General features: G+C 49.6%; 1 protein-coding gene across 1 annotated transcript in view; it reads left to right on the forward strand.

Annotated features, from left to right (window-relative positions):
* The window catches only part of LOC119954226 (integrin beta-3-like), a 177193-nt gene that overhangs the window by 11791 nt on the left and 140664 nt on the right, over nt 1-24738 (forward strand). The window contains exon 2 of the mRNA XM_038779286.1: nt 17980-18065. Coding sequence (XP_038635214.1) covers nt 17980-18065 — 86 coding nt within the window. The remainder of the gene's footprint in view (nt 1-17979; nt 18066-24738) is intronic.

Here is a 24738-nt window from a genome sequence, read left to right on the forward strand (position 1 = left end):
CATCCTGTAAATTATTTTGTAAAAGCTCATCACAATGTTCCATGCCCCTGGCTCAGTGTCCAGGTACTCTCCCAATCATGCTGTTACTTTTAATTCTTCTCCTGCCACAAAACCAGCATAGGATCCACCCACCACAGGGAAGATTGCATGGCACAAGGGCTTTGGGTCATTGAGCCAGCATTGAGACCTATCCAACTCAAAAAAGAGGACCAAGATGCACCACTTAAAATCACCCATAATGTTGGTTACAGACTGAGAATCTGCAACATATCCAAAAGGAGTAGAACATAGAACAGTACAGCACAGAACAGGCCCTTCAGCCCTCGATGTTGTGCCGAGCAATGATCACCCTACTTAAACCCACGTAACCCGTATACCCGTAACCCAACAATCCCCCCATTAACCTTACACTACGGGCAATTTAGCATGGCCAATCCACCTAACCCGCACATCTTTGGACTGTGGGAGGAAACCGGAGCACCCGGAGGAAACCCACGCACACACAGGGAGGACGTGCAGACTCCACACAGACAGTGACCCAGCCGGGAATCGAACCTGGGACCCTGGAGCTGTGAAGCATTGATGCTAACCACCATGCTACCGTGAGGCCCCTAAAGTAGTAGTTCTCTTTCTACTCCAGATTTTTATTCGTAACACACAAAACATTGCTTGTCCCCAGGCATATATTTGGTTTTGTTTAAAAATGGTGGGAATATCTTCCTTGCTCACTTCTGAAGAACCTAAGTGAGAATATTACAGATGCCCCCAAGTATAACCTTCTCAAGTATGTATGATTCTGGAAACCATTCCTGTAGATTGTGCATGTCACTGTGTTATTGAAGAAATGTGTCAGAGGGAAACCAGGGAATTACAGACCAGTTAGCCGAACATCCTGTTGTTGGAAACATCTATAATTAAGACTAGGGTAATGGAAGACCTTGAAAATCACCTTCAGCTACTCAAGAGAGAGCGAGGGAGTCCCGCCTGACAATCGTGCTTTTTTTGAAGAGATGACCAAAGAATTGAATAGATGAGCATCCATGAATGTTATTTAGATGGTCTTGCGGGAGTGGCAGGATACAGAGAGTAGGGATAATGGGCAGCTACTCTAAATGGCAGAATGTAATTCATTATGTCTCACAATGATCTGTGTTGTTGCCTCAACTGTTCACCATGTTATTAATGACTTAAATGATGGAATGGAATGTCCCAGATCCAAATTTAGGGATGACACGATAGGTGACTGTTGGAACCAACAATTCTACGGACACGTGCTTGTAGGATTAGAATAGCAGTTTTAATATTACAACAGAGCCAGCCTGTTAGCCGTTGAACTTTCGGTGAACTGGCTGGCTGACCCTGTGGCACGGATCTTTATACAGCAGCTCCAGGGGGAGGAATCCTGGGCGGAGCCAAGGGAGGAGCCCAGTACAAACTCTCGAGTACTCACAGAGCTACTCCCCCTGGTGGTCAGGTAGTGCAACTGCACTTACAATATTGATACATATATACAGATTATAATACCGTGTGTATCTCATTCACCCCCTGTGAAAAAAATCAAGTCCGGCGGGGGTGGTGGCTCACAGAGTTAGTCTGTCCGGTGGACGAATTGTTTGTTTCGATCTGCGGAGCACCGGGGTTGCAGCCTCTTGCGGTGGCTGGGTGGGTGTTGAGAGCTGGGGTACGATGGCAGACTCCGGAGCGGGTCCAAACTTCATACACCTCTGGCTCGACCGGAGACTGGGGCGCTAGGGGTGCTGGCGCGTGGAACTGGTGTGGTGAGCTTGCGGGATCGGGGCGTGAGGGGGCGGCAGCATAGGGAAAGGGGTAAGGGGTTCCTCAGTGGGGGTAGGGGGGGGCTGGATCCAGCGGGTGCAAGGTCCCGAAGGGATACTGTGTCCTGGCGACCGTCCGGGAACTCCACGAATGCATACTGGGGGTTGGAATGGAGGAGGTGCACCTTTTCAACAAGGGGGTCAGTTTTGTGCCCCCTGACGTGCTTCCTCAGGAGGACCGGGCCTGGTGTCCTCAGCCACGCCGGAAGTGAGACCACCGTGGTAGTGCCCCTAGAAAATATGAAGAGCTGCACGTGAGGGGTTTGATTTGCAGCTGTACAGAGGAGGGATCTGATTGCGTGAAGCGCGTCTGGGAGGACTTCTTGCCATTGGGAGACTTGGAGTTTTCTAGACCGGAGGGTCAGTAGAATGGTCTTCCAGACCGTCGCGTTCTCCCTCTCCACCTGCCCGTTTCCCCTGGGGTTGTAGCTGGTAGTCCTGCTCGAGGCGATGCCCTTGTCGAGCAGGTACTGACGCAGCACGCCGCTCATAAAGGACGAACCCCGGTCGCTGTGCACGTAACTGGGGAAACCGAACAGGGTGAAGACACTATGCAGGGCCCTAATGACTGTGTGGGAGGTCATATCGGGGCATGGAATGGCAAAAGGGAATCGGGAGAACTCATCGATGATGTTGAGGAAATAAATGTTTTTGTTAGTGGAGGGGAGTGACCCTTTGAAATCAATCGCAAGGCGTTCAAAGGGCCTAGAAGCCTTGACCAGGTGGGCCCTGTCTGGTCTACAGAAGTGCGGTTTGCACTCCGCACAGATCGGGCAGTCCATGGTGACCGCTTTTACCTCCTCGTTGGAGAAAGGCAGGTTTCAGACTCTGATGTAGTGGGCGAGCCGGGTGACCCCTGGATGGCAGAGGTCCACGTGGCTGGCTTTCAGACGGCTGATCTGCGCGCTGGCGCATGTCCCGCGGGATAGGGCATCCGAGGGCTCGTTGAGCTTCCCCGGTTGATATTTAATATCATAACTATAGGTGGAGAGTTCGATCCTCCACCGAAGGATTTTATCATTTTTTATTTTGCCCCATTGCGAGTTGTCAAACATAAAGGCAACCGATCATTGGTCGGTGATGAGGGTGAACCTCCTACCTGCGGAGTAGTGCCTCCAATGACGAACAGCCTCCACGATGGCTTGCGCTCCCTTCTCGACAGAGGAGTGTCGGAGTTCTGAAGCGGAGAGGGTACGGGAGAAAAATGCAACGGGCCTCCCTGCCTGATTTAAAGTGGCTGTTAGAGCTACCTCTGAGGCGTCGCTCTCAACCTGAAAGGGAGTGGATTCATCCACCACCCGCGTGGCTGCTTTGGCAATGTCCTCCTTGATGCAGCTGAAGGCCTGGCGCGCCTCAGCAGACAGGGGAAATCGTGTGGCCTTAAAGAGTGGGCGGGCTTTGTCCGCATATTGGGGGACCCACTGGGCGTAGTATGAAAAGAACCCCAAGCACCGTTTGAGGGCCTTGGGGCAATGAGGGAGGGGGAGTTCTAAGAGGGGGCATGCGGTCCGGGTCTGGGCCCAGGACTCCGTTCTCCACGATGTAGCCGAGGATGGCCAATCTGTTTGTGCGGAAAACGCATTTCTCCTTGTTATAAGTGAGGTTTAATTTCTGTGCCGTCTGGTGAAAACGGTGGAGGTTGGCGCCGTGGTCCTGCTGGTCATAGCCGCAGATGGTAACATTGTCCAGATACGGAAACGTGGCCCGCAGCCCGTACTGGTCTACCATTCGGTCCATTGCTCGTTGGAACACCGAAACCCCGTTAGTGACACTGAAGGGAACCCGGAGGAAATGGAAGAGGCGGCCATCGGCCTCGAGCGCCGTGTAGTGACGGTCCTCCGGGCGGATTGGGAGCTGGTGGTATGCAGACTTCAGATCCACCGTGGAAAATAGTCGATATTGGGCGATCTGGTTAACCATGTCTGCAATTCTGGGGAGGGGATACGCGTCTAGGAGCGTAAAGCGATTTATGGTCTGGCTATAGTCGGCGACCATGCAAAAGGTTTCCCCGGTCTTGATGACCACCATCTGAGCTCTCCAGGGACTATTACTGGCCTCTATGATCCCCTCACTGAGCAGCCGTCGGACCTCCGATCGGATAAAGACCCTATCCTGTAGGCTGTATCGCCGGCTGCGCGTAGCTACTGGTTTGCAATCTGGAGTGAGATTGGCGAAGAGAGGAGGGGGGGCGATGCGCAGCGTGGCTAGGCTGCAGATAGTGAGTGGGGGCAGGGGCCCGCCGAAGCTGAGGGTGAGGCTCTTAAGGTTGCACTGGAAATCCAGGCCTAATAAGAGTGGCGCGCAGAGGTCAGGCAGGACATAAAGTTTAAATTTTGAATAACTAATGTCTCGAATTGTGAGCGTAGCGACGGTGCGGCCTTGGATTTGGACTGAGTGGGAGCCCAAAGCGAGGGCGATAGTTTGCCTGACAGGAAAAATAGGAAGCGAACAGCGTCTTACCAGCTCTGGGTGTATAAAGCTCTCGGTGCTCCCGGAGTCAATGAGGCATGGCGTGCTGTACCCGTTGATCTGGACCTCCGCCATCAAACTTCGTAGGTGCTTGGGGCGGGATTGACCTAGGGTGACTGCGTTGAGTTGCGGGCCGCATGATGAGTGCCCGGGAAGGTCGTAGTCTTCCGAGTGGGCGTATGGTCGAGTAGATGCCGGTACGTTCTGGCGAGCTTGATGCAGGATCGTTGCGCTGAGTTGCGGGCCGCGTGATGAGTGCCCGGGGAAGTCGTAGTCTTCAGATGAGCTTTCTGAGCATGCCGATGCAGATGGGGCCCATGGATCGCACGTGGTGAGCGGGGAGAAAGATGGCGGCCCTATGAATCACACGTGGCCGGCCGCATGGTGGGGGTTTGCCAATATGGCGGCCCCCATGGATCGCACGTGGCGGGAGGGGGCGGAGTCGGGGTGTAGGCCACAGCGTTTCAGGCCCCGCGGGCCCACTGGTGTTGGGCGCGATTTGTTCTCTCTACCGGGGAGTTAAAAACTGGGGCTCTTTTCGCGAGGCACACTCTGGCATAGTGGCCTTTCTTGCCGCAGCTGTTGCAGGTCGCGGATCGGGCTGAGCAGTGCTGCCGCGGGTGCTGGCTTTGGCTACAGAAATGGCAGGCTGGGGCAACTGTAGCTGGCTGGGGCAGCAGAGTAACTGGCTTTGGCAGCGCGGTAGCTGGGGGGCCGTGCGGCACAGGCCTGGGAGAGTTGTTGGTCGGGGGCCCACGATGAGGTCGCGGGGTCCGCGGAAAACGACGTGAGGCTGTGGAAGGAAACTTCCATAGTGGTAGCAGCCTCCACAGTAGTATTTAAGTCCTGGGCCCCCTTTTCTAGCAGTCTTTGGCGCACATAGTTAGAACTAAGGCCCGCCACGAAAACGTCCCGCACAGCAAGCTCCCTATGTTCAGCCGCGGTAACGGCTTGATAATTACAGTCATTTGAAAGATTGTTCAGTTCCCGTACAAACTCGGCTAGCATTTCTGTAGGCCGCTGACGGCGAGTCGTAAACACGTGGCGTGCATAAACCTCGTTAATGGGCCTAACGTACATTTTGTCCAATATCGCCAGCGCTGCGGTGTAAGAACCGGCCGGATTTAGCTGGGTGGAGATTCTGTGGCTTACCCTCACGTGCAGTAGGCTGAGTTTTTGTTCCTCCGTTGTTCCGGCGGTGCTGGCCTCTGCCGGGTACGCCTTAAAACATCTCAGCCAGTGGGAAAAAATTTCCTTAGCCTCTGCATCCTGCGGGTCGAGTTCTAGGCGTCCGGGCTTGAGGGCTGCTTCCATGATTTACTTCGACTGTTTCGTAAGTATATTAAATTGTTGGAACCAACAATTCTACGGACACGTGCTTGTAGGATTAGAATAGCGGTTTTAATATACTTACAACAGAGCCAGCCTGTTAGCCGTTGAACTTTCGGTGAACTGGCTGGCTGACCCTGTGGCACGGATCTTTATACAGCAGCTCCAGGGGGAGGAGTCCTGGGCGGAGCCAAGGGAGAAGCCCAGTACAAACTCTCGAGTACTCCCAGAGCTACTCCCCCTGATGGTCAGGTAGTGCAACTGCACTTACAATATTGATACATATATACAGATTATAATACCGTGTGAATCTCATTCACCACAGTGACATTGCAAGTGGTGTAGATGGAGGCATAAAATTACAAAGTGATGCCGATTGATTCGGCGAATGGGCAAAATGAGCCTATTGTCATGATAATACTCTGCCCATACCATGACATGGTTCGTGAGGGCGGGAGCAGCTTTTTGGGACCGAGATCAATAAAGGCGGGAAGGAAGGGGGACACCTCACGCAGTGGGGAGGGTGTGGACCCTGTGTGCATCGGTGGCACAGTCCTATCACCCAAGATGTCACTCTCCTCCACTTTCCTTCTCATTCTCTGCTCCCCAAAACCAAGGATCACTGTCCCTCCCTTCCACATAACACCCCCCCCCCCCACCCCAACCCACCATTACCCTTCTCCCTAGGTTCTTTACTCAGAGAGTAGTAAGGGCGTGGAATGCCCTGCCTTCAACAGTAGTGGACTCGCCAACATTAAGGGCATTTAAATGGTCATTGGATAAACATATGGATGTTAAGGGAATAGCATAGATGGGCTTCAGAGTGGTTTCACAGGTCGGCGCAACATCAAGGGCCGAAGAGCCTGTACTGCGCTGTAATGTTCTATGTTCTCGGATTGACTTTGGCAGGCAGGGAGCAGGCCGAGGAAACAAGATGCCGCCACTTTGGAGGATCCCTGAACAAAGGGAGACCCCGGAGTGCAGGGGCGCATATACGTGGCGTACACGCATTTGGCGGTCATGTTGGGTGCGCCCTGGGCAAAGGGAAACACAGGCGTGCAGGGATCCGGCCTCATGGTGAGAACAGAGACCGCGGCCATTTTGGACGGCTCCCTAACAAAAGGAAACCCCGGAGTGCAGCAGCAAATCCATCAGGTAAGTATGGTTGACCCCGCAGAAATAGAGGGACAGAAACCGCACACCAGGATCATCACCTGGAATGTTAGGGGACTTAAGATCCAGAATCTTCGCCCACTTAAGAAGTCTGAAGGCCGACATAATCTTCCTGCAGGAGACACACCTGAGGGAGAATGACTGACTGCGGATAAGAAAGGGCTGGGTGGGACAGAGGCACCATTCATGCTGCAGGATGAGGGCAAGGGGAGTAGCCATACTGATTAATAAGGGGACGAGGTTGACAGAAACCAAGACAGTTACGGATCCGGGGGACGGTACATCATGGTCAGCAGTACCTTGGAAGGGGCACTGGTAGTACTGGTAAATGTGTACGCGCCCAACTCGGACGACAGAGAATTTATAAGGAAGACTATGGCGGAAACACCAACATTGGCACACACCAACTGACCATGGGAGGTGATGGCAAAGGACTTCTCCCAGGTTTCTCAGGTGCTCCCTTTCGTGGCTCTGGTGACCGGTGTCATGATATGCAAACATGCAACCAATGAACACTCCGAATAGGACACAACTAATGGGCAGTCAGGACACTCAGAGGTGGCATCACCACAAGGGGGCATGACATAAACACTATAAAAGGGATGAGGCACTCACACCCTGCCTTTTTTCATAGACAAACAAGAGAGAGTTAGACAGGGTTGATCAGCAGCATCACACCCCGCACGTGGCTTAGAGCAAGCTGGAACAGTTAGACTGAGTTACTTCAGTTAGATTAGCAGAGAGTCGAACTCATTTGAGAACTGTGTTAATAGTTCAATAAACACGTTGAACTTATTTCAGTCTGGAGCATCCTTTAGTTAAGATTGCATCAAGTAGCAGCCTGTGTTATCCGAAGCAGCATAACACAACAATACAGACCCATTTTGCTGCTTAATGTAGACACGAAGATACACGCGAAAGTCATGGCCAAGAGACTGGAGAGCTATGTACCAGAGGTGGTCGCAGAGGACCAGATGGACTTTGTCAAGAGTAGACAGCTAACTGCGAACATCAGGTGGCTGATGAATGTGATAATGACCCCCGCCGGGGAGAAAACACCAGAGGTGATTGTCTTCCTGGATGCAGAAAAGGCGTCGACAGAGTCGAGTGGAAGCACCTCTTTGAGGTACTGGAGTAGTTTGGACTAGGGACAGGGTTCAATTCCTGAGTGAAACTCCTGTACAAATCCCCAAGACGAGCTTTCAGACCAACACCAACAGCTTTGAATACTTCCAGCTGCACAGAGGCACACAGCCAGGATGTGCACTGACCCTGCTCCTGTTTGCCCTAACAATTGAACCCCTGGCAATCACTCTACAAGACGCAAAAAACTGGAAGGGCATCCAAAGAGGAGGCAGAGAGCACACAGTTTCACTCTATGTGGATGACCTGCTCCTCTACATCTCAGAACCACAGGAAGGCCTGAGAGTAATTGTGTAGCTCCTGAAAGAGTTCGGAACCTTCTCGGGCTACAAACTCAACTTGGGCAAGAGCGAGGCATTCCTGGTGAACCCAGACGGAGGAGGGACAGAGCTGGAGGGACTCACATTCAAACTAGCCCAAAATAAATTCCGCTACCTAGGGATCCACATAGCCCATGACTGGACACGGATCCACAAGTAGAGCGAAGCACTGAGCAGGGCCAACTCAACCTCCTCCTGCGCAAGGCTCAGTCATGCAGTTTAAAGTGGAGCACAGAGCGAACCTAACCAGAACCCCAGTGAACAGGTTCTTCCTGGAGGTGGAAGATAAATATTAACGATGCCAACCACGCCCACATGTTTTGGGCATGCCCCAGACTTGTAGGGTTCTGGACAGCCTTCTTCGAGGCAATGTCTAAGGTTGTAGTAGTGAGGATGGAGCCGTGCCCGAAAGTGTCTTGATCTTAAGAATTCTCATCCTTCCAAGGCTCTGACCCATTCTACCGCTGTAACCTCCACCAGCCCCACAATGCTCCAGAACCTCTGCACTGCTCTAATTCTGGTCTCCTGAGCATCCTCGATTATAATTATTCCACAGTTGGCACCTTCAGCGGCCAAGATCTAGAATTCTCTCCCTATACCTTTGACCAATCTACCTCGCTTTCTTCCTTTAAGATTCTCATTAAAACCTCCCTCTCTGACGAAGTCTTTGGTCACCTGACCTAATAGCTCCTTAAGTGGATCCTTCTGTAAACTTGTGCTTATTCAGGAAAGTAAGAAGTCTTACAACACCAAGTTAAAATCCATGGCAATCTCTGCAAGACATGCCAGATCTAGAATTCTTGAGATTGCTCCACAGATCTGACCAAGGAACACACCCACCAACTCAACAGACTGATCAAGAGCTTGGATCCAGACCTTCAGAGCACCCTACGTGCCCTCATCCCACGTACTCCCCGCGTTGGAGATCTCTACTGCCTCCCGAAAATACACCAGGCCAACACACCAGGCTGTCCTATCATATCAGGCAGTGGGACCCTGTGTGAGAACCTCTCTGGCTACATCGAGAGCATCTTGAAACCCATCGTACAAGGAACGCCCAGCTTCTGTCATGACACGATGGACTTAGAACATAGAACATAGAAGAGTACAGCACAGAACAGGCCCTTCGGCCCTCGATGTTGTGCCGAGCAATGATCACCCTACTTAAACCCACGTAACCCGTATACCCGTAACCCAACAATCCCCCCATTAACCTTACACTACGGGCAATTTAACATGGCCAATCCACCTAACCCACATATCTTTGGACTGTGGGAGGAAACCGGAGCGCCCGGAGGAAACCCACGCACACACGGGGAGGACGTGCAGACTCCACACAGACAGTGACCCAGCTGGGAATCGAACCTGGGACCCTGGAGCTGTGAAGCATTGATGATAACCACCATGCTACCGTGAGGCCCACTTCCTACAGAAACTCAGCACCCATGGACCAATTGAACCAGGAACATTCCTCATCACAATGGACATCTTGGCACTCTACACCAGCATCCCCATGACGACGGCATTGCTGCAACAGCCTCAGTACTCAACACCGACAACTGCCAATCTCCAGACACAATTCTGCAACTCATCCGCTTCATTCTGGATCACAACGTCTTCATATTCGACAACAAGTTCTTCATCCAGATGCACAGAACAGCCATGGGGACCAAATTCGCATCTCAATATGCCAACATCTTCATCACAAGTTTGAACAAGACCTCACCGCACAGGACCTTCAACTGACGTTATTCACCAGATATATAGATGACTTTTGTTTCCTTTGGACCCACGGCGAAGAATCACTGAAACGACTACACAATGACATCAATAAGTTCCATCCCACTATCAGACGCACCATGGACTACTCTCCAAAATCAGTTGCATTCTTGGACACACTCATCTCCATCAAGGACGGTCACCTCAGCACTTCGCTTTACCGCAAGCCCACGGATAACGTCACAATGCTCCACTTCTCCAGCTTCCACCCTGAACACATTAAAGAAGCCATCCCCGATGGACAAGCCCTCCGTATACACAGGATCTGCTCAGACGAAGAGGAGCGTAACAGACATCTACCTATGCTGAAAGATGCCCTCGTATGAACGGGATATGGCGCTCAACTCATCGATCGACAGTTCCAACGCGCCACAGCAAAAAACCGCACCAACCTCCTCAGAAGACAAACACGGGACACAACCGACAGAGTACTTTGTCATCCAGTACTACCGGAGCGGAGAAACTACGACATCTTCTTCGCAGCCTTCAACACGTCATCGATGAAGATGAACATCTTGCCAAGGTCATCCCCACACACCCACTACTTGCCTTCAAACAACCGCACAACCTCAAACAAACTATTGTTTGCAGCAAACTACCTGGCCTTCAGAACAGCAACGACAACACCACACAACCCTGCCATGGCAATCTCTGCAAGATGTGCCAGATCATCGACATGGGTATCACCATTACACGTGAGAACACCACCCACCAGGTACGCGGTACATACTCGTGCGATTTGGCCAACGTTGTCTACCTCATACGCTGCAGGAAAGGAGGTCCCGAAGCATGGTACATTGGCGAGACCATACAGATGCTGCTACAACAGATGAACGGACATCGCGCAACAATCGCCAGAGTGGGGGAAAGTCATGTGATGAAACTTCCAGGAATACACTTAATCACAGTTGTCATTCCCAAATCGACTATCGTTCTATGGAGCCAAGGGTGGGGAAAGGTTCTGAGCCTCCAGTGATTGGTCTGCACCTTTATTAAAGCAGATAATCTGATCAAACGGTAATACTGCTTTGGCGTAATGTAGGTCCATCTGTCTCAGGTAACGGAATACTAAATCTGACAAAGAGAGAGGTAGGGGCGGGCAGGGCAGGACCTACTCCACGTTGTCTGGGTAATATTGGGTTGGCTCAATCTGCTTGTGCTATCAAGGGTAGGTGATGGTATGGCACCCACACCTCTCCCTTCCTCATTGTAAATTGTATTACCTGCAGGAGTGGCTGGGTTGTGCATTGGTCTTGCCGTTGAGGAAGTGAACCAAAGTAATTTTTAGAGAGGGCTTTACTTCCGAGCAGGAGTTTCACTAAGCATACCAGCAAGCAACAGGTTAAATAAGAATGTGATCCCTCTAAAGTAAAGGATGACACGGATACATGCTTCAGAGAATATGCATGAGTGAGTAGGGAGATAGAGAAAAGGCAGTATAAGTGTCTGGAGCATGGGGGGGAATGTGGAGACTTGTCAACTCTCTATCCTCAGGGTGAGCGAAAAGAGAAAAATGCAGAATAACAGCTCAGTTCGTCATTCCTCTCTTCAAATGTCTGCCAAGACAACACTGCTCCTGTGTATTTCAGTTTAATATAGAATCCATGAACATGGTCGATGTCAAAGGACCGTCCAAACTGCAAAATCACATTTATTGCATTGTCATTTTGCACAGATGATTTTTTGCGCTCAGGTGGAATGTGAAAAACGGTGTTTTACAAGATGTTATGCTTGAGAGATCTGCTGAGAACAGACAGTTTGACTCCCAAGGTGAGAGGGTAAATGAAGCCAGATTGCAGCGATTAGGTAACACTAAGCTGCAGGATGCGGTTTTCTGCTACTCCCTACATCAGACCTCACGGCAGGAGCGGAAAACACCAGGAGAGGAGAAAGATCGGTTTTCCGACATCGTAAAATCAGTTTTTAGTTAGATAGATAGAGAAATACAGCACAGAACAGGCCCTTCGGCCCACGATGTTGTGCCGAACTTTTGTCCTAGGTTAATCATAGAATTTTGGACAATTTTTCATGGCCAATCCACCCAACCTGCACATCTTTGGACTGTGGGAGGAAACCGGAGTACCCGGAGGAAACCCACGCAGTCACGGGGAGGATGTGCAGACTCCACACAGACAGTGACCCAAGTCGAAATCGAACTTGGGACCCTGGAGCTGTGAAGCAATTGTGCTATCCACAATGCTACCGTGCTGCCCTTAAGAAGTTAACCTACACTCCATTATTCTACCCAAATCCAAGTACCTATCCAATAGCCGCTTGAAGGTCCCTAACTTTTCCGACTCAACTACTACCACAGGCAGTGCATTCCATGCCCCCACTACTCTCTGGGTAAAGAACCTACCTCTGACATCCCCTCTATATCTTCCACCATTTATCTTAAATTTATGTCCCCTTGTAATGGTGTGTTCCACCCGGGGAAAAAGTCTCTGACTGTCTACTCTATCTATTCCCCGATCATCAGTTGTGTCGTAAAGACTCCAATGGCAAGCTACATTTCCTGTCATCCAATATCGGAAATATATTTAGCTTATATTTGAATATCATTAACAGTATATGAGCGTTGTACACCAGGCGATCTGCACTTTTCTCAGACATGGGGGTGCATTGGTCAATCGCTCCCAGCACCGAGGATTCTTTGGAAGACTCAACTGACAACAGCACTTCACTCTTGAGGGAGGAGATGCCTGGGTCCCAGGGCGAGGCAGCTGTAAGGTCATGGCATGACGGACAAATCGGAGGCTACCGACAGCATTCCAGTGTGTTTCCCATAGATGAATAATTAGATCGTAGAATAGAATCTCTGCAGTGGAGGCCATTCAGCCCATCGAGTCTGCACTGGCCCTTGGAAAGAGCACCCTACCCAAGCTCAAGTCGCCACCTATCCTCGTAACCTAGTAACCCCATATATCCTTTTGGACACTAAGGAGCAATTTAGCATGGCCAATCCACCGAACATGCACATCTTTGGACTGTGGGAGGAAACCGGAGCACCCGGAGGAAACCCACGCAGACACAGGGAGCAAGTGCAAACTCCACACAGATAGTCATCTGAGGCGGGAATTGAACCCGGGTCCCTGGAGCTATGAGGCAGCAATGCTAACCACTGTGCCACCATGCCACCCTTCAGTTAATCATTCCTGCAGTGGATGAGACAGCGTGAAGAACTGCTTTTACGAAACCCACCGTATGTCACTCCCACCGCAGCACTTATTCCGCAAATTGGAAAATCCCGTCATTAATCTCTTTTTAAAACTCTGTGGGCTGGTAATGGGCCCAGTTATTTTGGTTCAGCAATCTACAAAACATCAGTGAAGCTGGGAAATTTAAATATAAGTAACATTGAATTCCTTTCTCCCTTGTTTTTATCCAGCTTCCCCTTAACTGCATTTATGAGTCACCTCAACCTCTCCAGACACTGGACAAAGGGGTTTCTCCAGAGTTTCTTGGAATTGTTGGTCGCTATCTTACATTTATAGTCCCTAATTTTAGTCTGCCCCACAAGAAGGTGCATCTTCTTCCAAACAAATCGTTGCTAAATTTTTACAACTTCTAGGTAACCTTTCATCCTTATCTTTCCTGGAGAAAAGGGTCCCAGTCTACTCAGTCTCCCCTAATGGTTCTAATCCCTCAGTCTGCCGTAAATCTGATCATTTTCTTTGCGCTTTCTCCAGCACCTATATCCTTTTTACAATATGGATACCAGGAGCACGATTTAACGAAACGGGAACAGAGTCCCGTAGCGAGCATGTTTAGCCGTGTGATTCCCGGCGCTGCAGTGACAAGAAACACAAAGCTATGACACCACTTGCTTAGATAGGGGTCTCAGCGGGCAACGTGAGGCCAAGGCGCAAAATCCCCATTTTGTTCACTGAGGAGCTTCGTTCGTAGAACACCTCTATAGCAAGACATCGGGATGCCATTCTCTGGAGCCCCCAAAACGATCCACGATCTCCCACCCATCCCAGCCCAATGCACTATGAGAGGGACCCTGCATCCCCCACACTCCCCAACACCTGCACAGAGCACTCCCAGCCCAATCACCACAGTGCAAAAAGTACCAGTGTGGCACCTTGGCAGTGGCAATCTGGCAATGCCCTTATAAGCTGGCAGTGCCACCTGGGCAGTGCCATGCTGGCACCTAGGAGGCACATAAGAACATAAGAACTAGGAGAACTAGGCCCCTCGAGCCTACTCCGCCATTCAATGAGATCATGGCTGACCTTTTTGTGGACTCAGCTCCACTTACCTGCCCGCTCAACACAACCCTTAATTCCTTTCCTGTTCAAAAATCGATCTTTGCCTTAAAAACATTCAACAAGATAACCTCAACTGCTTTACTGGGCAGGGAATTCCACAGATTCACAACCCTTTGGATGAAGAAGTTCCTCCTTAACTCAGTCCTAAATCTGCTCCCCCTTATTTTGAGGCTAAGCCCCCTAGTTCTAGTTTCACCTGCCAGTGGAAACAGCCTGACTGCTTCTATCTTATCTATTCCCTTCAATAAGATCCCCTCTCATTCTTCTAAATTCCAATGAGTATAGTCTCAGTCTATTCGGCTTCTCCTCATAAGCCAATCCTCTCAACTCCAGAATCAACAGAGTGAATCTCCTCTGCACACCTCCAGTGCCAGTACATTCTTTCTCAAGTAAGGAGACCAAAACTGTACACAGTACTCCACTTGTGGCCTCACCAGCACCCTACACAGCTGCAACATAACGTCCCCTGTTTTTCAACTCCATACCTCTAGCAATGAAGGACAAAATTCCATTTGCCTTCTTAATTACCTGCTGCACCTGCAAACCAACTTTTTACGATTCACTGCCAGTGTGCAGGCTGGCACTGCCAAGATGCTGGGTTGTCAGTGCCAGAGTGCCCAGGTGGGGTACCACCCTGCCAAAAAGGCATGCACCTGGGGACCTCCAATCCCTTGGGAGACCCCATGAGTGCCGTACCATCTGGTCCTTGTTTGTAGAGACCAGTGCTGAACGGGGCCCACCCAGAGTTCTCCAAGGTGAAGGAGATAGATCCCACACCTCGGGTACCTCGGGAATTTGTTCCTGTAACTGTTCCCTCTCCTTATCTTCCCTTGGACTCTCTATAATCATGGCTGAAGCTGTAATCTTCACTCCTGCCAAATCATTCCCCAGAAGTAAGTCTAGTCCATCCACCGGGAATTTCTTTTTCTAAAAGTATTTTTATTTGAGGCATTTTAAGTTATATACAGAAAAAGAGAAAAACTGCACCAGTAAATAGTCTTCACAAACCCATTCCAGATACCCAAACCCCTCCATCCCGGCCCACTCCCTCTGCCCCATTTTCTAACTGTAGTAACAAAAGAAAGAACCCCCCCAAATGAGGACCCCCCCCCCCCCCCCCGTGACATCCCCCCTGACATTTTACCACTTTTTAAAGAAGCCAATGAACAACCTCTACCTCGAGAAAATCCCTCATCTGCGCCTCTAATAACAAACTTTATCTTCTCCAGGTGTAGGAACTCCGGCAGGTTGTTCACGGGCTTGGAGCCACCTTCATCCACAAAACCTTTGACATTGTTCCTGCAAAGGCCTCCCATAACTCCTCCAACTTCAGGCCTGCCCAAAACATGTGGACATGATTTGCCGGTCCCCTTGCACAGTGCCCTCATCGATCCTCTGCTCCTGGAAAAAATCGGCTCATCCTATGCATCTGTGCACCACTTTGAACTGGATAAGACTCAGTCTCACACATGAGGAGGATGAATTTACCCTTCGTAGGGCCTCACACCATAGGCTGGCTTCTAAGCACCTCACACTGATCTCTCCCCCACTGCCCGACTTCTGACCTTCTCAATGTTCGCTGCCCAGAAGTAATTCAACAGCCTTGACAGTGCTCAACCTCTCTCCGTGTATCTCTCTGCAAAAACACTCTCTTAATCCAGGGCCCCAATTCCAGTTTCCTCTGATCCTTTAACTTTGGACCTCCTGGAAATTTCTATTCATGTCTTTAGATTCCTTAACTAGCCCTTCCAGAGCTTGAGCCTAGGTAGCTGAAGGCACAGCCACCTTTGGTAGAATGAGCGACAGTGCTCATGAGAATTAAAGAAGCATAGATATTTTTGTGGACTGTGGGGTGGGAGGAGATTACAGAGATAAGGCTGGTCAGACCATGGAGGGATTTGAAAACGATGAGAATGTTAAAGTCAAGGCATTGCTTGTCCAGGAGCTAGGTCAATGAACACAGGGAAGAGTTTCAGATAACATCCATCTGACACATTAAACCAAATGGAATGCATAGAACTTCCAATATTCCTTTATTCCACTGGCTTCAAACCTGTAAGTACAATCATGAAAAAGCTGAACTTAAAGAAATTGACTTTTTACAATGGACGACTGTTACTTTACACCCAGGACAGACAAGAACAAACTGTTGAGAACTCAACTCCTGGTTTAGAATCAGCAGAAGTTTTTTTTTAAGGAGCAATTTAGCGTGGCCAATCCACCTAACCTGTGCATCTTTGGATTGTGGGAGTGATACCCACGCAGATACGCGGAGACTGTGCAAACTCCACACAGTGACCCCGAGGCAGGATCGAACCCGACTCTTCAGCGCCACAGGCAACAGTACTAACCACTGCGCCACCATGCCGCCCACAACCAGAAGTGATCGTTAATAATCGCAGCAAAGAATGGTTGGGAGCTGGGCAATCAAGGGACCTATTGCTAATGCCCTCAACCACATGAGTATTTTCCTCACCTCAGAGTTTCTCAGACTTGGGGGTGGGGGGAGGGGGGGGGGGCGGGGGGGGGGGGGGGGGGGGGCATGTGCGCAAAGGATCAGTGCTGTCCAGGCAGTCCACCTTGTTATCAAGCAGCTTTGTCACAGCTACACCTCCCCTCACCGGTTCTTCAGGTGTCTCACCGACAGATGTTTTGGGCTGCTCCGGTCGTGCCCCTTGCTTTCAAATCTTGTTTCAGGTTCACAAATGCAATAGACTAAGTTGATCTAGGAAACTTGGTGGGCTTCAAGATGGAATCCAGTGGTGAAAACTAAAAATGAAGACGTTGAGAGTCAGAGAGGGTGTGAGGAAAAATGTCTTTCATTAAGGGTAGTAGAAAGAAATGATCAAGACAATAGATTGAGCGGGCAGTATAAATGGGCAAAAGGGGCAACAGAATTTTTCTGCAGTTGAAAAATATGAAGGAAAATGGCAGGAAGCCAATAAGGTGGGATTAATATTCATCAAAAAGGGACCTGCTGTATGACTAAGAGAATATGAGGTTCAGATTCTTTTTCTCTTCACCATTCCTGGGTGGCCATTTTATTTTGTTTCCATGGTTACAGCAGTACATTATGTGCTTGATGAGAAGTTCAGCCAGAAAATCCTGCCCCCCGTCCTTCTTAACGACATTCATCAAACTCTCATGATGTTTAGACCTACTCCAGTTTCCATCTCAGATTTTCCTCTTTGGTCAGCACGGTAGCGCAGTGGTTAGCACAGTTGTCTTTGGACAGCACCAGGGTCTCAGGTTTGATTCCCGGCTTGGGTCACTGTGCACAGTCTGCACATTCCCCCTGTGTCCGCGTGGGTTTCCTCCGGGGGCTCCGGTTTCCTCCCACAGTTCAAAGATGTGCATGTTAGGTGGATTGGCCATGCTAATTTTCCCTCAGTATCCAAAAAGGTTAGGTGGGGTTAATGCATTATGGGGAGAGGGTGAAGGTGTGGGCTGGGGGGAGGGTGGTCTTTCCAAGGGCCGGTGCAGACTTGGTGGGCCGGGTGGCCTCCTTCTGCGCTGTAAATTCTATGATTCTTGATATTTCAGGCCTGTTTGGGTGTGGTGGATTTTGGGTACTTTTATGCCTGAGATATGATCGAAATGAGCAATTTATATATGTTTGTATGCATTTTGTTGAACATTTCTTTTGTCTTTTCTCAGGTAATAATAAGTGTCAATCACGAGGAGCAGCAACATGTACAGAGTGTCTGCAAATAGATCCATTGTGTGCCTGGTGTTCACAAAAGGTAAGAGTTCTGAACTGCATCACCGACAGCCTGGGGGTTACCATTGACCACTAACTGAACTGAACTAGCCATATAAATACTGTGGCTGCAAGAGCAGTCCAGAGTATTCTGCGGCAAGTAACTCACCTCCTAACTCCCAAACCCTGTCCACCATCTACAAGACGCATGTCAGGAGTGTGATGGAATACTCCCCATTTGTCTGGACGAGTGCCACTCCAAAAACACTCAAGAAGCTCGATACCATTCAGGACAAAGCGGCCCACCTGATCAGCACACCATCCACCGCCTTAAATGTTCACTCCCTCCATCACCAATGCATGGTGGCTGCAGTGTGCATCTACAAGATGCACTGCAGCAATTCACCAAGGGTCCTTCAAAATCAACTTCCAAACCCATAAACACGAGAAGGACAAAGGGCAGCAGACACATGGGAGCACCACCATGTGCAAGCCCCCTCTATCCACACCGATGGGCAGCACAGTAGCACAGTGGATAGCACTGTGGCTTCACAGTGCCAGGGTCCCAGGTTCGATTGCCCGCTGGGTCACTGTCTGTGTGGAGTCTGCACGCTCTCCCCGTGTCTGCGTGGGTTTCTTCCGGGTGCTCCGGTTTCCTCCCACTGTCCAAAGACTTGCAGGTTAGGTGGATTGGCCATGCTAAATTGCCCTTAGTGTCCGAAAAGGTTAGGAGGCGTTATTGGGTTACGGGGATCGGGTGGAAGTGAGAGCTTAAGTGGGTCGGTGCAGACTCGATGGTCCGAATGGCCTCCTTCTGCACTGTATGTTCTATGTTCACACACCATCCTGACTTGGAGCTGTTCCTTCACTGGAAGGGAGAGATTTCCAAGTCCTGGAACAGCACCATGGATCTATCTGCACCACATGGACTGAGGTATTTCATAAAGGTGGCTCACCACTCCCTTCTAATGGGCAATTAGGAACGGGTAACAAACATTAACCAGCCATCAATGCCCACATCCCATGAAAGAGTAAAAGAAATGTAAGTGATTCTGTCCGGAATTCTCCAGCCATTCACTGGCAACGGAATTTTCTGGTCCTGTCGGCAGTGCACCCCTGCCCGCGGGTTTCCCAGCGGCGTGGATGCTTCAATAGAAAATCCCATTGACAGGCGGCAGGAGTAGAGAATCCCGCCGCCAGAAAATGGCGCGCCAAAGTTCACCATCCTCGCTAGTAGCAATAGCAGGGTGGATCCGCAACGGAGAATCCCGGCCACTATCATTAGTTTTTAACACCATTCACCACTGCATCACATTGTGTATCATGATGTTTCCCATGTGGGCTCCACCTATGGACTATTGTACTGTACTACATGGAATATATCATGTTGGTGCCCTTGTGGGTGCCGCCCCTGGCTCCGCCCCCTTGAGGGGAGGTGTAAAGAGCAGCTGCCCTGTAGGCGGCTCTCAGTAGCAGAGCAGTCGCAGGCAGGCACTGTTCTAGTCGATTAAAGCCACTGTTCACTTCAACTGTCTGTCTCGCGTGAATTAATGGTTGCATCAACTATCATTAGTTTTTAAGTAGTCCGGTATTGTTTCATTCTTAATTGATTTGGGTGGTCCACTGTCAGTAAAGAAACTAATAATCATTATACGAGTAAAGGCACCTGATTAATTAATTGGCTGAATGTTCAAGTGAATAACTTCCCTACATCCTGTAAATGTGAGCAAGCACTTGCATATATTGGGTTGATCTTACCCTCAGGTGATGGGTGCTGACACGTTGAATTCTTTCAAGTGAGCACTGAATTAGCTTCTCACTGGGGAAGAAATCGCCTCAAAGACTGAAGTAGCTTGAAACATTGAACAGGGTAGGGGTTAGCTATGATCATCTCAAAGAGGTTGGAGAGGAACTTTCCAGATTTTCTTTCCCACGGGAAACCTGAGGACAAACTCAGAGCAGGGAACAGGAGGTGGAGAACAAGCGAGTGACTCTATAAGACAGAAGCTGCACAGGATAAAGAGTGTGTAACACAGGAATTTGGTCGTGTTGAAAGGTAAATGCAAGGAGCATTGTTAATAGGGCAGCACGGTAGCACAGTGGTTACCATTGTCGCTTCACAGCGCCAGGGTCCCAGGTTCGATTTCCCCGCAGGGTCACTGTCTGTGCGGAGTCTGCTGCACGTTCTCCGGGTGCTCCGATTTCCTCCCACTAGTCCCGAAAGACGTGCTGTTAGGTAATTTGGACATTCTGAATTCTCCCTCAGTATACCCAAACAGGCGCCGGAATGTGGAGACTCGGGGCTTTTCACAGTAACTTCATTGCGGTGTAAATGTAAGTCTACTTGTGACAATAAAGATTATTATTATTATTAATTAAATAAAGCCAGTGAGCTGAGGGCACAGATAGACACGTGGCAGCATAAGACCATCGCTATAACGGAAACTCGGTTGAAGGAGGAGCAAATATTACAGCTCAAAATCCATGGAGTTTTCCGACACGATAGGGAGGGGAATAAAAAAGGTGGGGATGTGGCATAATTGTTTAAAGAATCAATTACAACTGTGAGAAGGGTTGATATACAAAATGAAGCATTAAATGAGGCCATATGGATTGAGCGTAAAGATATAAAAAGGGTCAGCCACACTGCTAGGAGTGTATATAGGCCTCCAAATAGTGAAAGGGAATTAGAAGAGCAAATATGTAGACAGAATTTTGAGTGCAAAAACAATAGGGCAGTAATCAATGGGGACTTCATCTACCCTGATATCAATTGGGGTAAGTATGAAGGGTACAGAGGGTGAAAAATTCTTGAACTTCATTCAAGAGAACATTTTAATCCAGCTTGGCCCAATGAGACGTGACACAATTCTAGATTTAGTTGGAGGAAATGAAACTGGTCAAATGGGGGGCCATTTTGGAGACTATGACCATAATATAGTTAGATTTAGCATCATTATGGAACAGGACAAAGACGGCAGAGGGAAGACAGATTTTACAAAGCTGAGAGATGAGCAGGCAACAGTGGACTAGATACAGTTACTACAGAAATCTAGAATATCTTTTTAGCACAGCTAGCAATCTATCACAACCTCTCACTGTCCTTCATAACCTTCTCCCAGAATACCTAGAGATGCAGCCTTTTATAAGACTGCTCTGTGGTGCCAAGTAGTGTTGAGATACACGAACATCATCTTGTTAACCCTTTACACGCCTTACATTATACATATCATTACAACCAGGAGGGGAAACTTTCAAAGCAGTGGGAGGCATTCAAAGGCACAATTTTATGGACGCAGTAGAGACATGTCCCCACAAAGAAAAAGGGCAGTACTGCCAAATCTAGAACCCCCTGGTTACCCAGATCCACATTGGCCAAGGTAAAGCAGAAAAAGAAAGCTTATGACCGTCGCAAAAGACTTAGTATTGTAGAAAGCCTAGAGTATAAAAGGTACAGTGGTGAAGTAAAAATTAAAATTAGGAAAGTAAAGAGAGGGTACAACAAATATTGGCAGGTAAAATCAAAGAAAATCCAAACATGTTTTACCAATTAAGAGCAAGGAAAATGTAGCCTATCAGAGATGTACATGATAACTTGTGGATTGATTCAGAAGATGTGGGCAGGGTCTTCAATTGTTTTCACTAAGGATGGGATGATTCAGACATTCTAGTTAAAGAGGAGGAGTGTGAAATATTAGATACAAGAACCATAGTGAGAGAGGAAATACTGGAGAGACTGGCATCTTGAAGGTGGATAAATCGCCAGGGCCAGATGGATGTTGAAGGAAGCCAGGGAGGAACTAGCAGGTGCTCTGGGGATCATTTTTCAATTCTCACTAGAAACAGGTGAAGTCCCAGAAGATTGGAAATCTGCGAACGTGGTACCATTATTTATAAAGGGTGCGGTAAATAGGTCAGAAATCTATAGGCTGGTCAGTCTGACTACAATGGTGGGCAAATTATTGGAAACAATCCTGAGCGACGGTAAACTGTCACTTAGAAATCATGGATTGATCAGGAATGGTCGGCATGGTTTTGTTAGGGGAGATCGTATCTTGCTAAATAGAATTTTTGTGAGAAAGTAACAAGTCCAAAGATAGTCAGGTTCAGTGGATTGGCCATGATAAATTGCCTCTTGGTGTCCAGGGATGTTCAGGTTGGGTTACGGGTATTGGGCAGGGTGGGTCAGGGCAGATTCGATGGGCCAAATGGCCTCCTTCTGTACTATCGGGATTCGATGAACAAAGAGGATTGATAGGGTAGCGTAAGTGGGTGTTGTCTACATGGATTTCAGTGAGGCATTTGACAAGGTCCCACATAGCAGACTGGTGAGGAAAGTGGGATCTCATGGGATACAAGGGAAGGTGGCAGGTTGCATCCAAAACTCAGTGACAGGAAACAAAGGGTAATGGTCGATGGATCTTTTTGCCTATTGAAAAGTTTCCAGTGGTGTTCCACAGGGCTCAATGTTGGGGCCCTTGCTGTTTATTGTATATATTAATGATTTTGACTTAAATGTGGGAGGTATGATTGGGAAATTTGCAGGTGACACAAAATCTGCTGTGTAGTTGATAGTCAAGAGGATAGTTGTCAACTCCAGAATGGTATTGACCGTTCGGGTAGCACGGTAGCATTGTGGATAGCACAATCGCTTCACAGCTCCAGGGTCCCAGGTTCGATTCCGGCTTGGGTCACTGTCTGTGCGGAGTCTGCACATCCCGTGTGTGCGTGGGTTTCCTCCGGGTGCTCCGGTTTCCTCCCACAGTCCAAAGATGTGCAGGTTAGGTGGATTGGCCATGATAAATTGCCCTTAGTGTCCAAAATTTCCCTTAGTGTTGGGTGGGGTTACTGGGTTATGGGGATAGGGTGGAGGTGTTAACCTTGGGTAGGGTGCTCTTTCCAGGAGCCGGTGCAGACACGATGGGCCGAATGGCCTCCTTCTGCTCTGTAAATTCTATGTATCCAGAAAAGTTATGCATTAGAGGTACCACTCTATCCGGAACCCGACCAGCCGGGGATCTCCAAGGTTCTGGGAGACCCTTCAGGTGCCATTACGCCTGGTCTGCATTTGTGCAGACCAGTGCTAAAAGGCACCATGGGAAGGTCTCCATAATTGTTAAGATGTCAATCTGGATCACCCCCAGTAAGGGCGAGATCCAGATCGCAACATCCTGCTACATCTTGTGAGGCACTCCAAGTGTTGCAAATCTCGAGAGGGGCCTGTCATGAGATTTAATTTATTGGCCTTGTTTCGTCATCAAGTCGGGCGGGACGAGGCTTTTGGATGTGCCCACTGAGAGTTGTAGAGGATGTGTGAGACCTTGGAGTGCATGTCCACAGGTCCTTGAAGGTGGCAGAAAAGGTGGTCAAATAAGGATGGGCGCGATTCTCCCGAGTCACGAGGACTCGGGAAGCTGGCATCAAAAACGGGCGGGTTTGACGCCAGCCTCCGCCCCCCCGACCAGGAACCGATTCTGCTCCCCGGTCGGGGCTAGCATCGCGCGGCCGTGAACTCCGGCATAGCGGGCTTAACGAAATTCGTTAAGCCCGCTAGCCAGAGTTAGCGACGGCTGACGCGTCAGATGACGTCAGCCGCGCATGCGCGGATTGGACGACTCCAACCCGCGTACGCGCGGATGGCGTCATCACGCATATGCGTGAAACCCGCGCATGCGCGGGCCGGTATGCCCCTCAGCCGCCCCGTGAATGGATATAGCGGGGCGGCGGAGGGAGAAAGAGTGCGGGGGTATCGGACCCGCTGCCCGCGATCGTGCCCACCGATCGCGGGCCCATGGCACCCTTGGCACGGCCGTGGTACTGCCGTGCCAATCGGTGCCATGGTTTCCCAGATCGGGACTTTACGGCCGTTTTTACGAACGGTCAGACCACGTGTGTTTTACGTTCATAAAAACGGTCGTAAAGGCCTTGGAAATCGGCCCATCGGCCAGGGGTGAATCGCTGCTCGCCGTAAACAAACGGCGGGCAGCGATTCGCGTCGGGAGGCGGGCGTGGGGGGGGGGGAGAATAGCAGGAGGGCGTCGGACCAGCGTGGCCGTAAAAATTTACGCCGCCCGCTATTCTCCGCCGCGTCGTGAGTGCAGAGAATCGCGCCCGATATGTCTGGTAGGGTGGCCCCTTTAAGGGCGGTCCTTGATGGGCCATGTGACTTGCCTTGAGCCAATGGGGATGGAGCACATAAACCATTTGTTAAAAATGTTTTTATTGATTTTCACATTTTATGTAACAAATATCAGTTCATACATTAAATTATAAGTTTCATAAATGTGCATAATACCAAGCAAAAGCCAGCAAGCAGAGCGTAATTTACAAAAAAGAGATAAACCAAAAAGTGAGGAAGAAAACACAAACAAAGAAAGATCACTATAAATATTTACATCTACTTGTCTCCCCCCCGGTACGGTGGATCCCATTTGGCCAATCTGCCTCAGCTACCCTTCCCTGTGTTGACCCAAGGGTGTATTAATCGGCCTATTGTTGCTCCCTCTGGTTTTCCATTTGCCCGTCCCGTGCGGCTTTGCCCTTTGTGCCTCGTGGTCGTTTTTGAGGGCTTTTGCCCCCCTCTCCTTCTTCCACCCCCCCCTTCCCCCTCCCTTCCTTTTCCTTTATGTTCTGTGGCTCGTCTGTGCTTCCCACTCCCTTCCCGCCTGCCCCTCTGCTGTACTGGTTTCTGGCTACGAACAGGTAATGGAACAAGT

Source organism: Scyliorhinus canicula, chromosome 19, assembly GCF_902713615.1.
Source record: "Scyliorhinus canicula chromosome 19, sScyCan1.1, whole genome shotgun sequence".
NCBI classification, from domain to species: domain Eukaryota; kingdom Metazoa; phylum Chordata; class Chondrichthyes; order Carcharhiniformes; family Scyliorhinidae; genus Scyliorhinus; species Scyliorhinus canicula.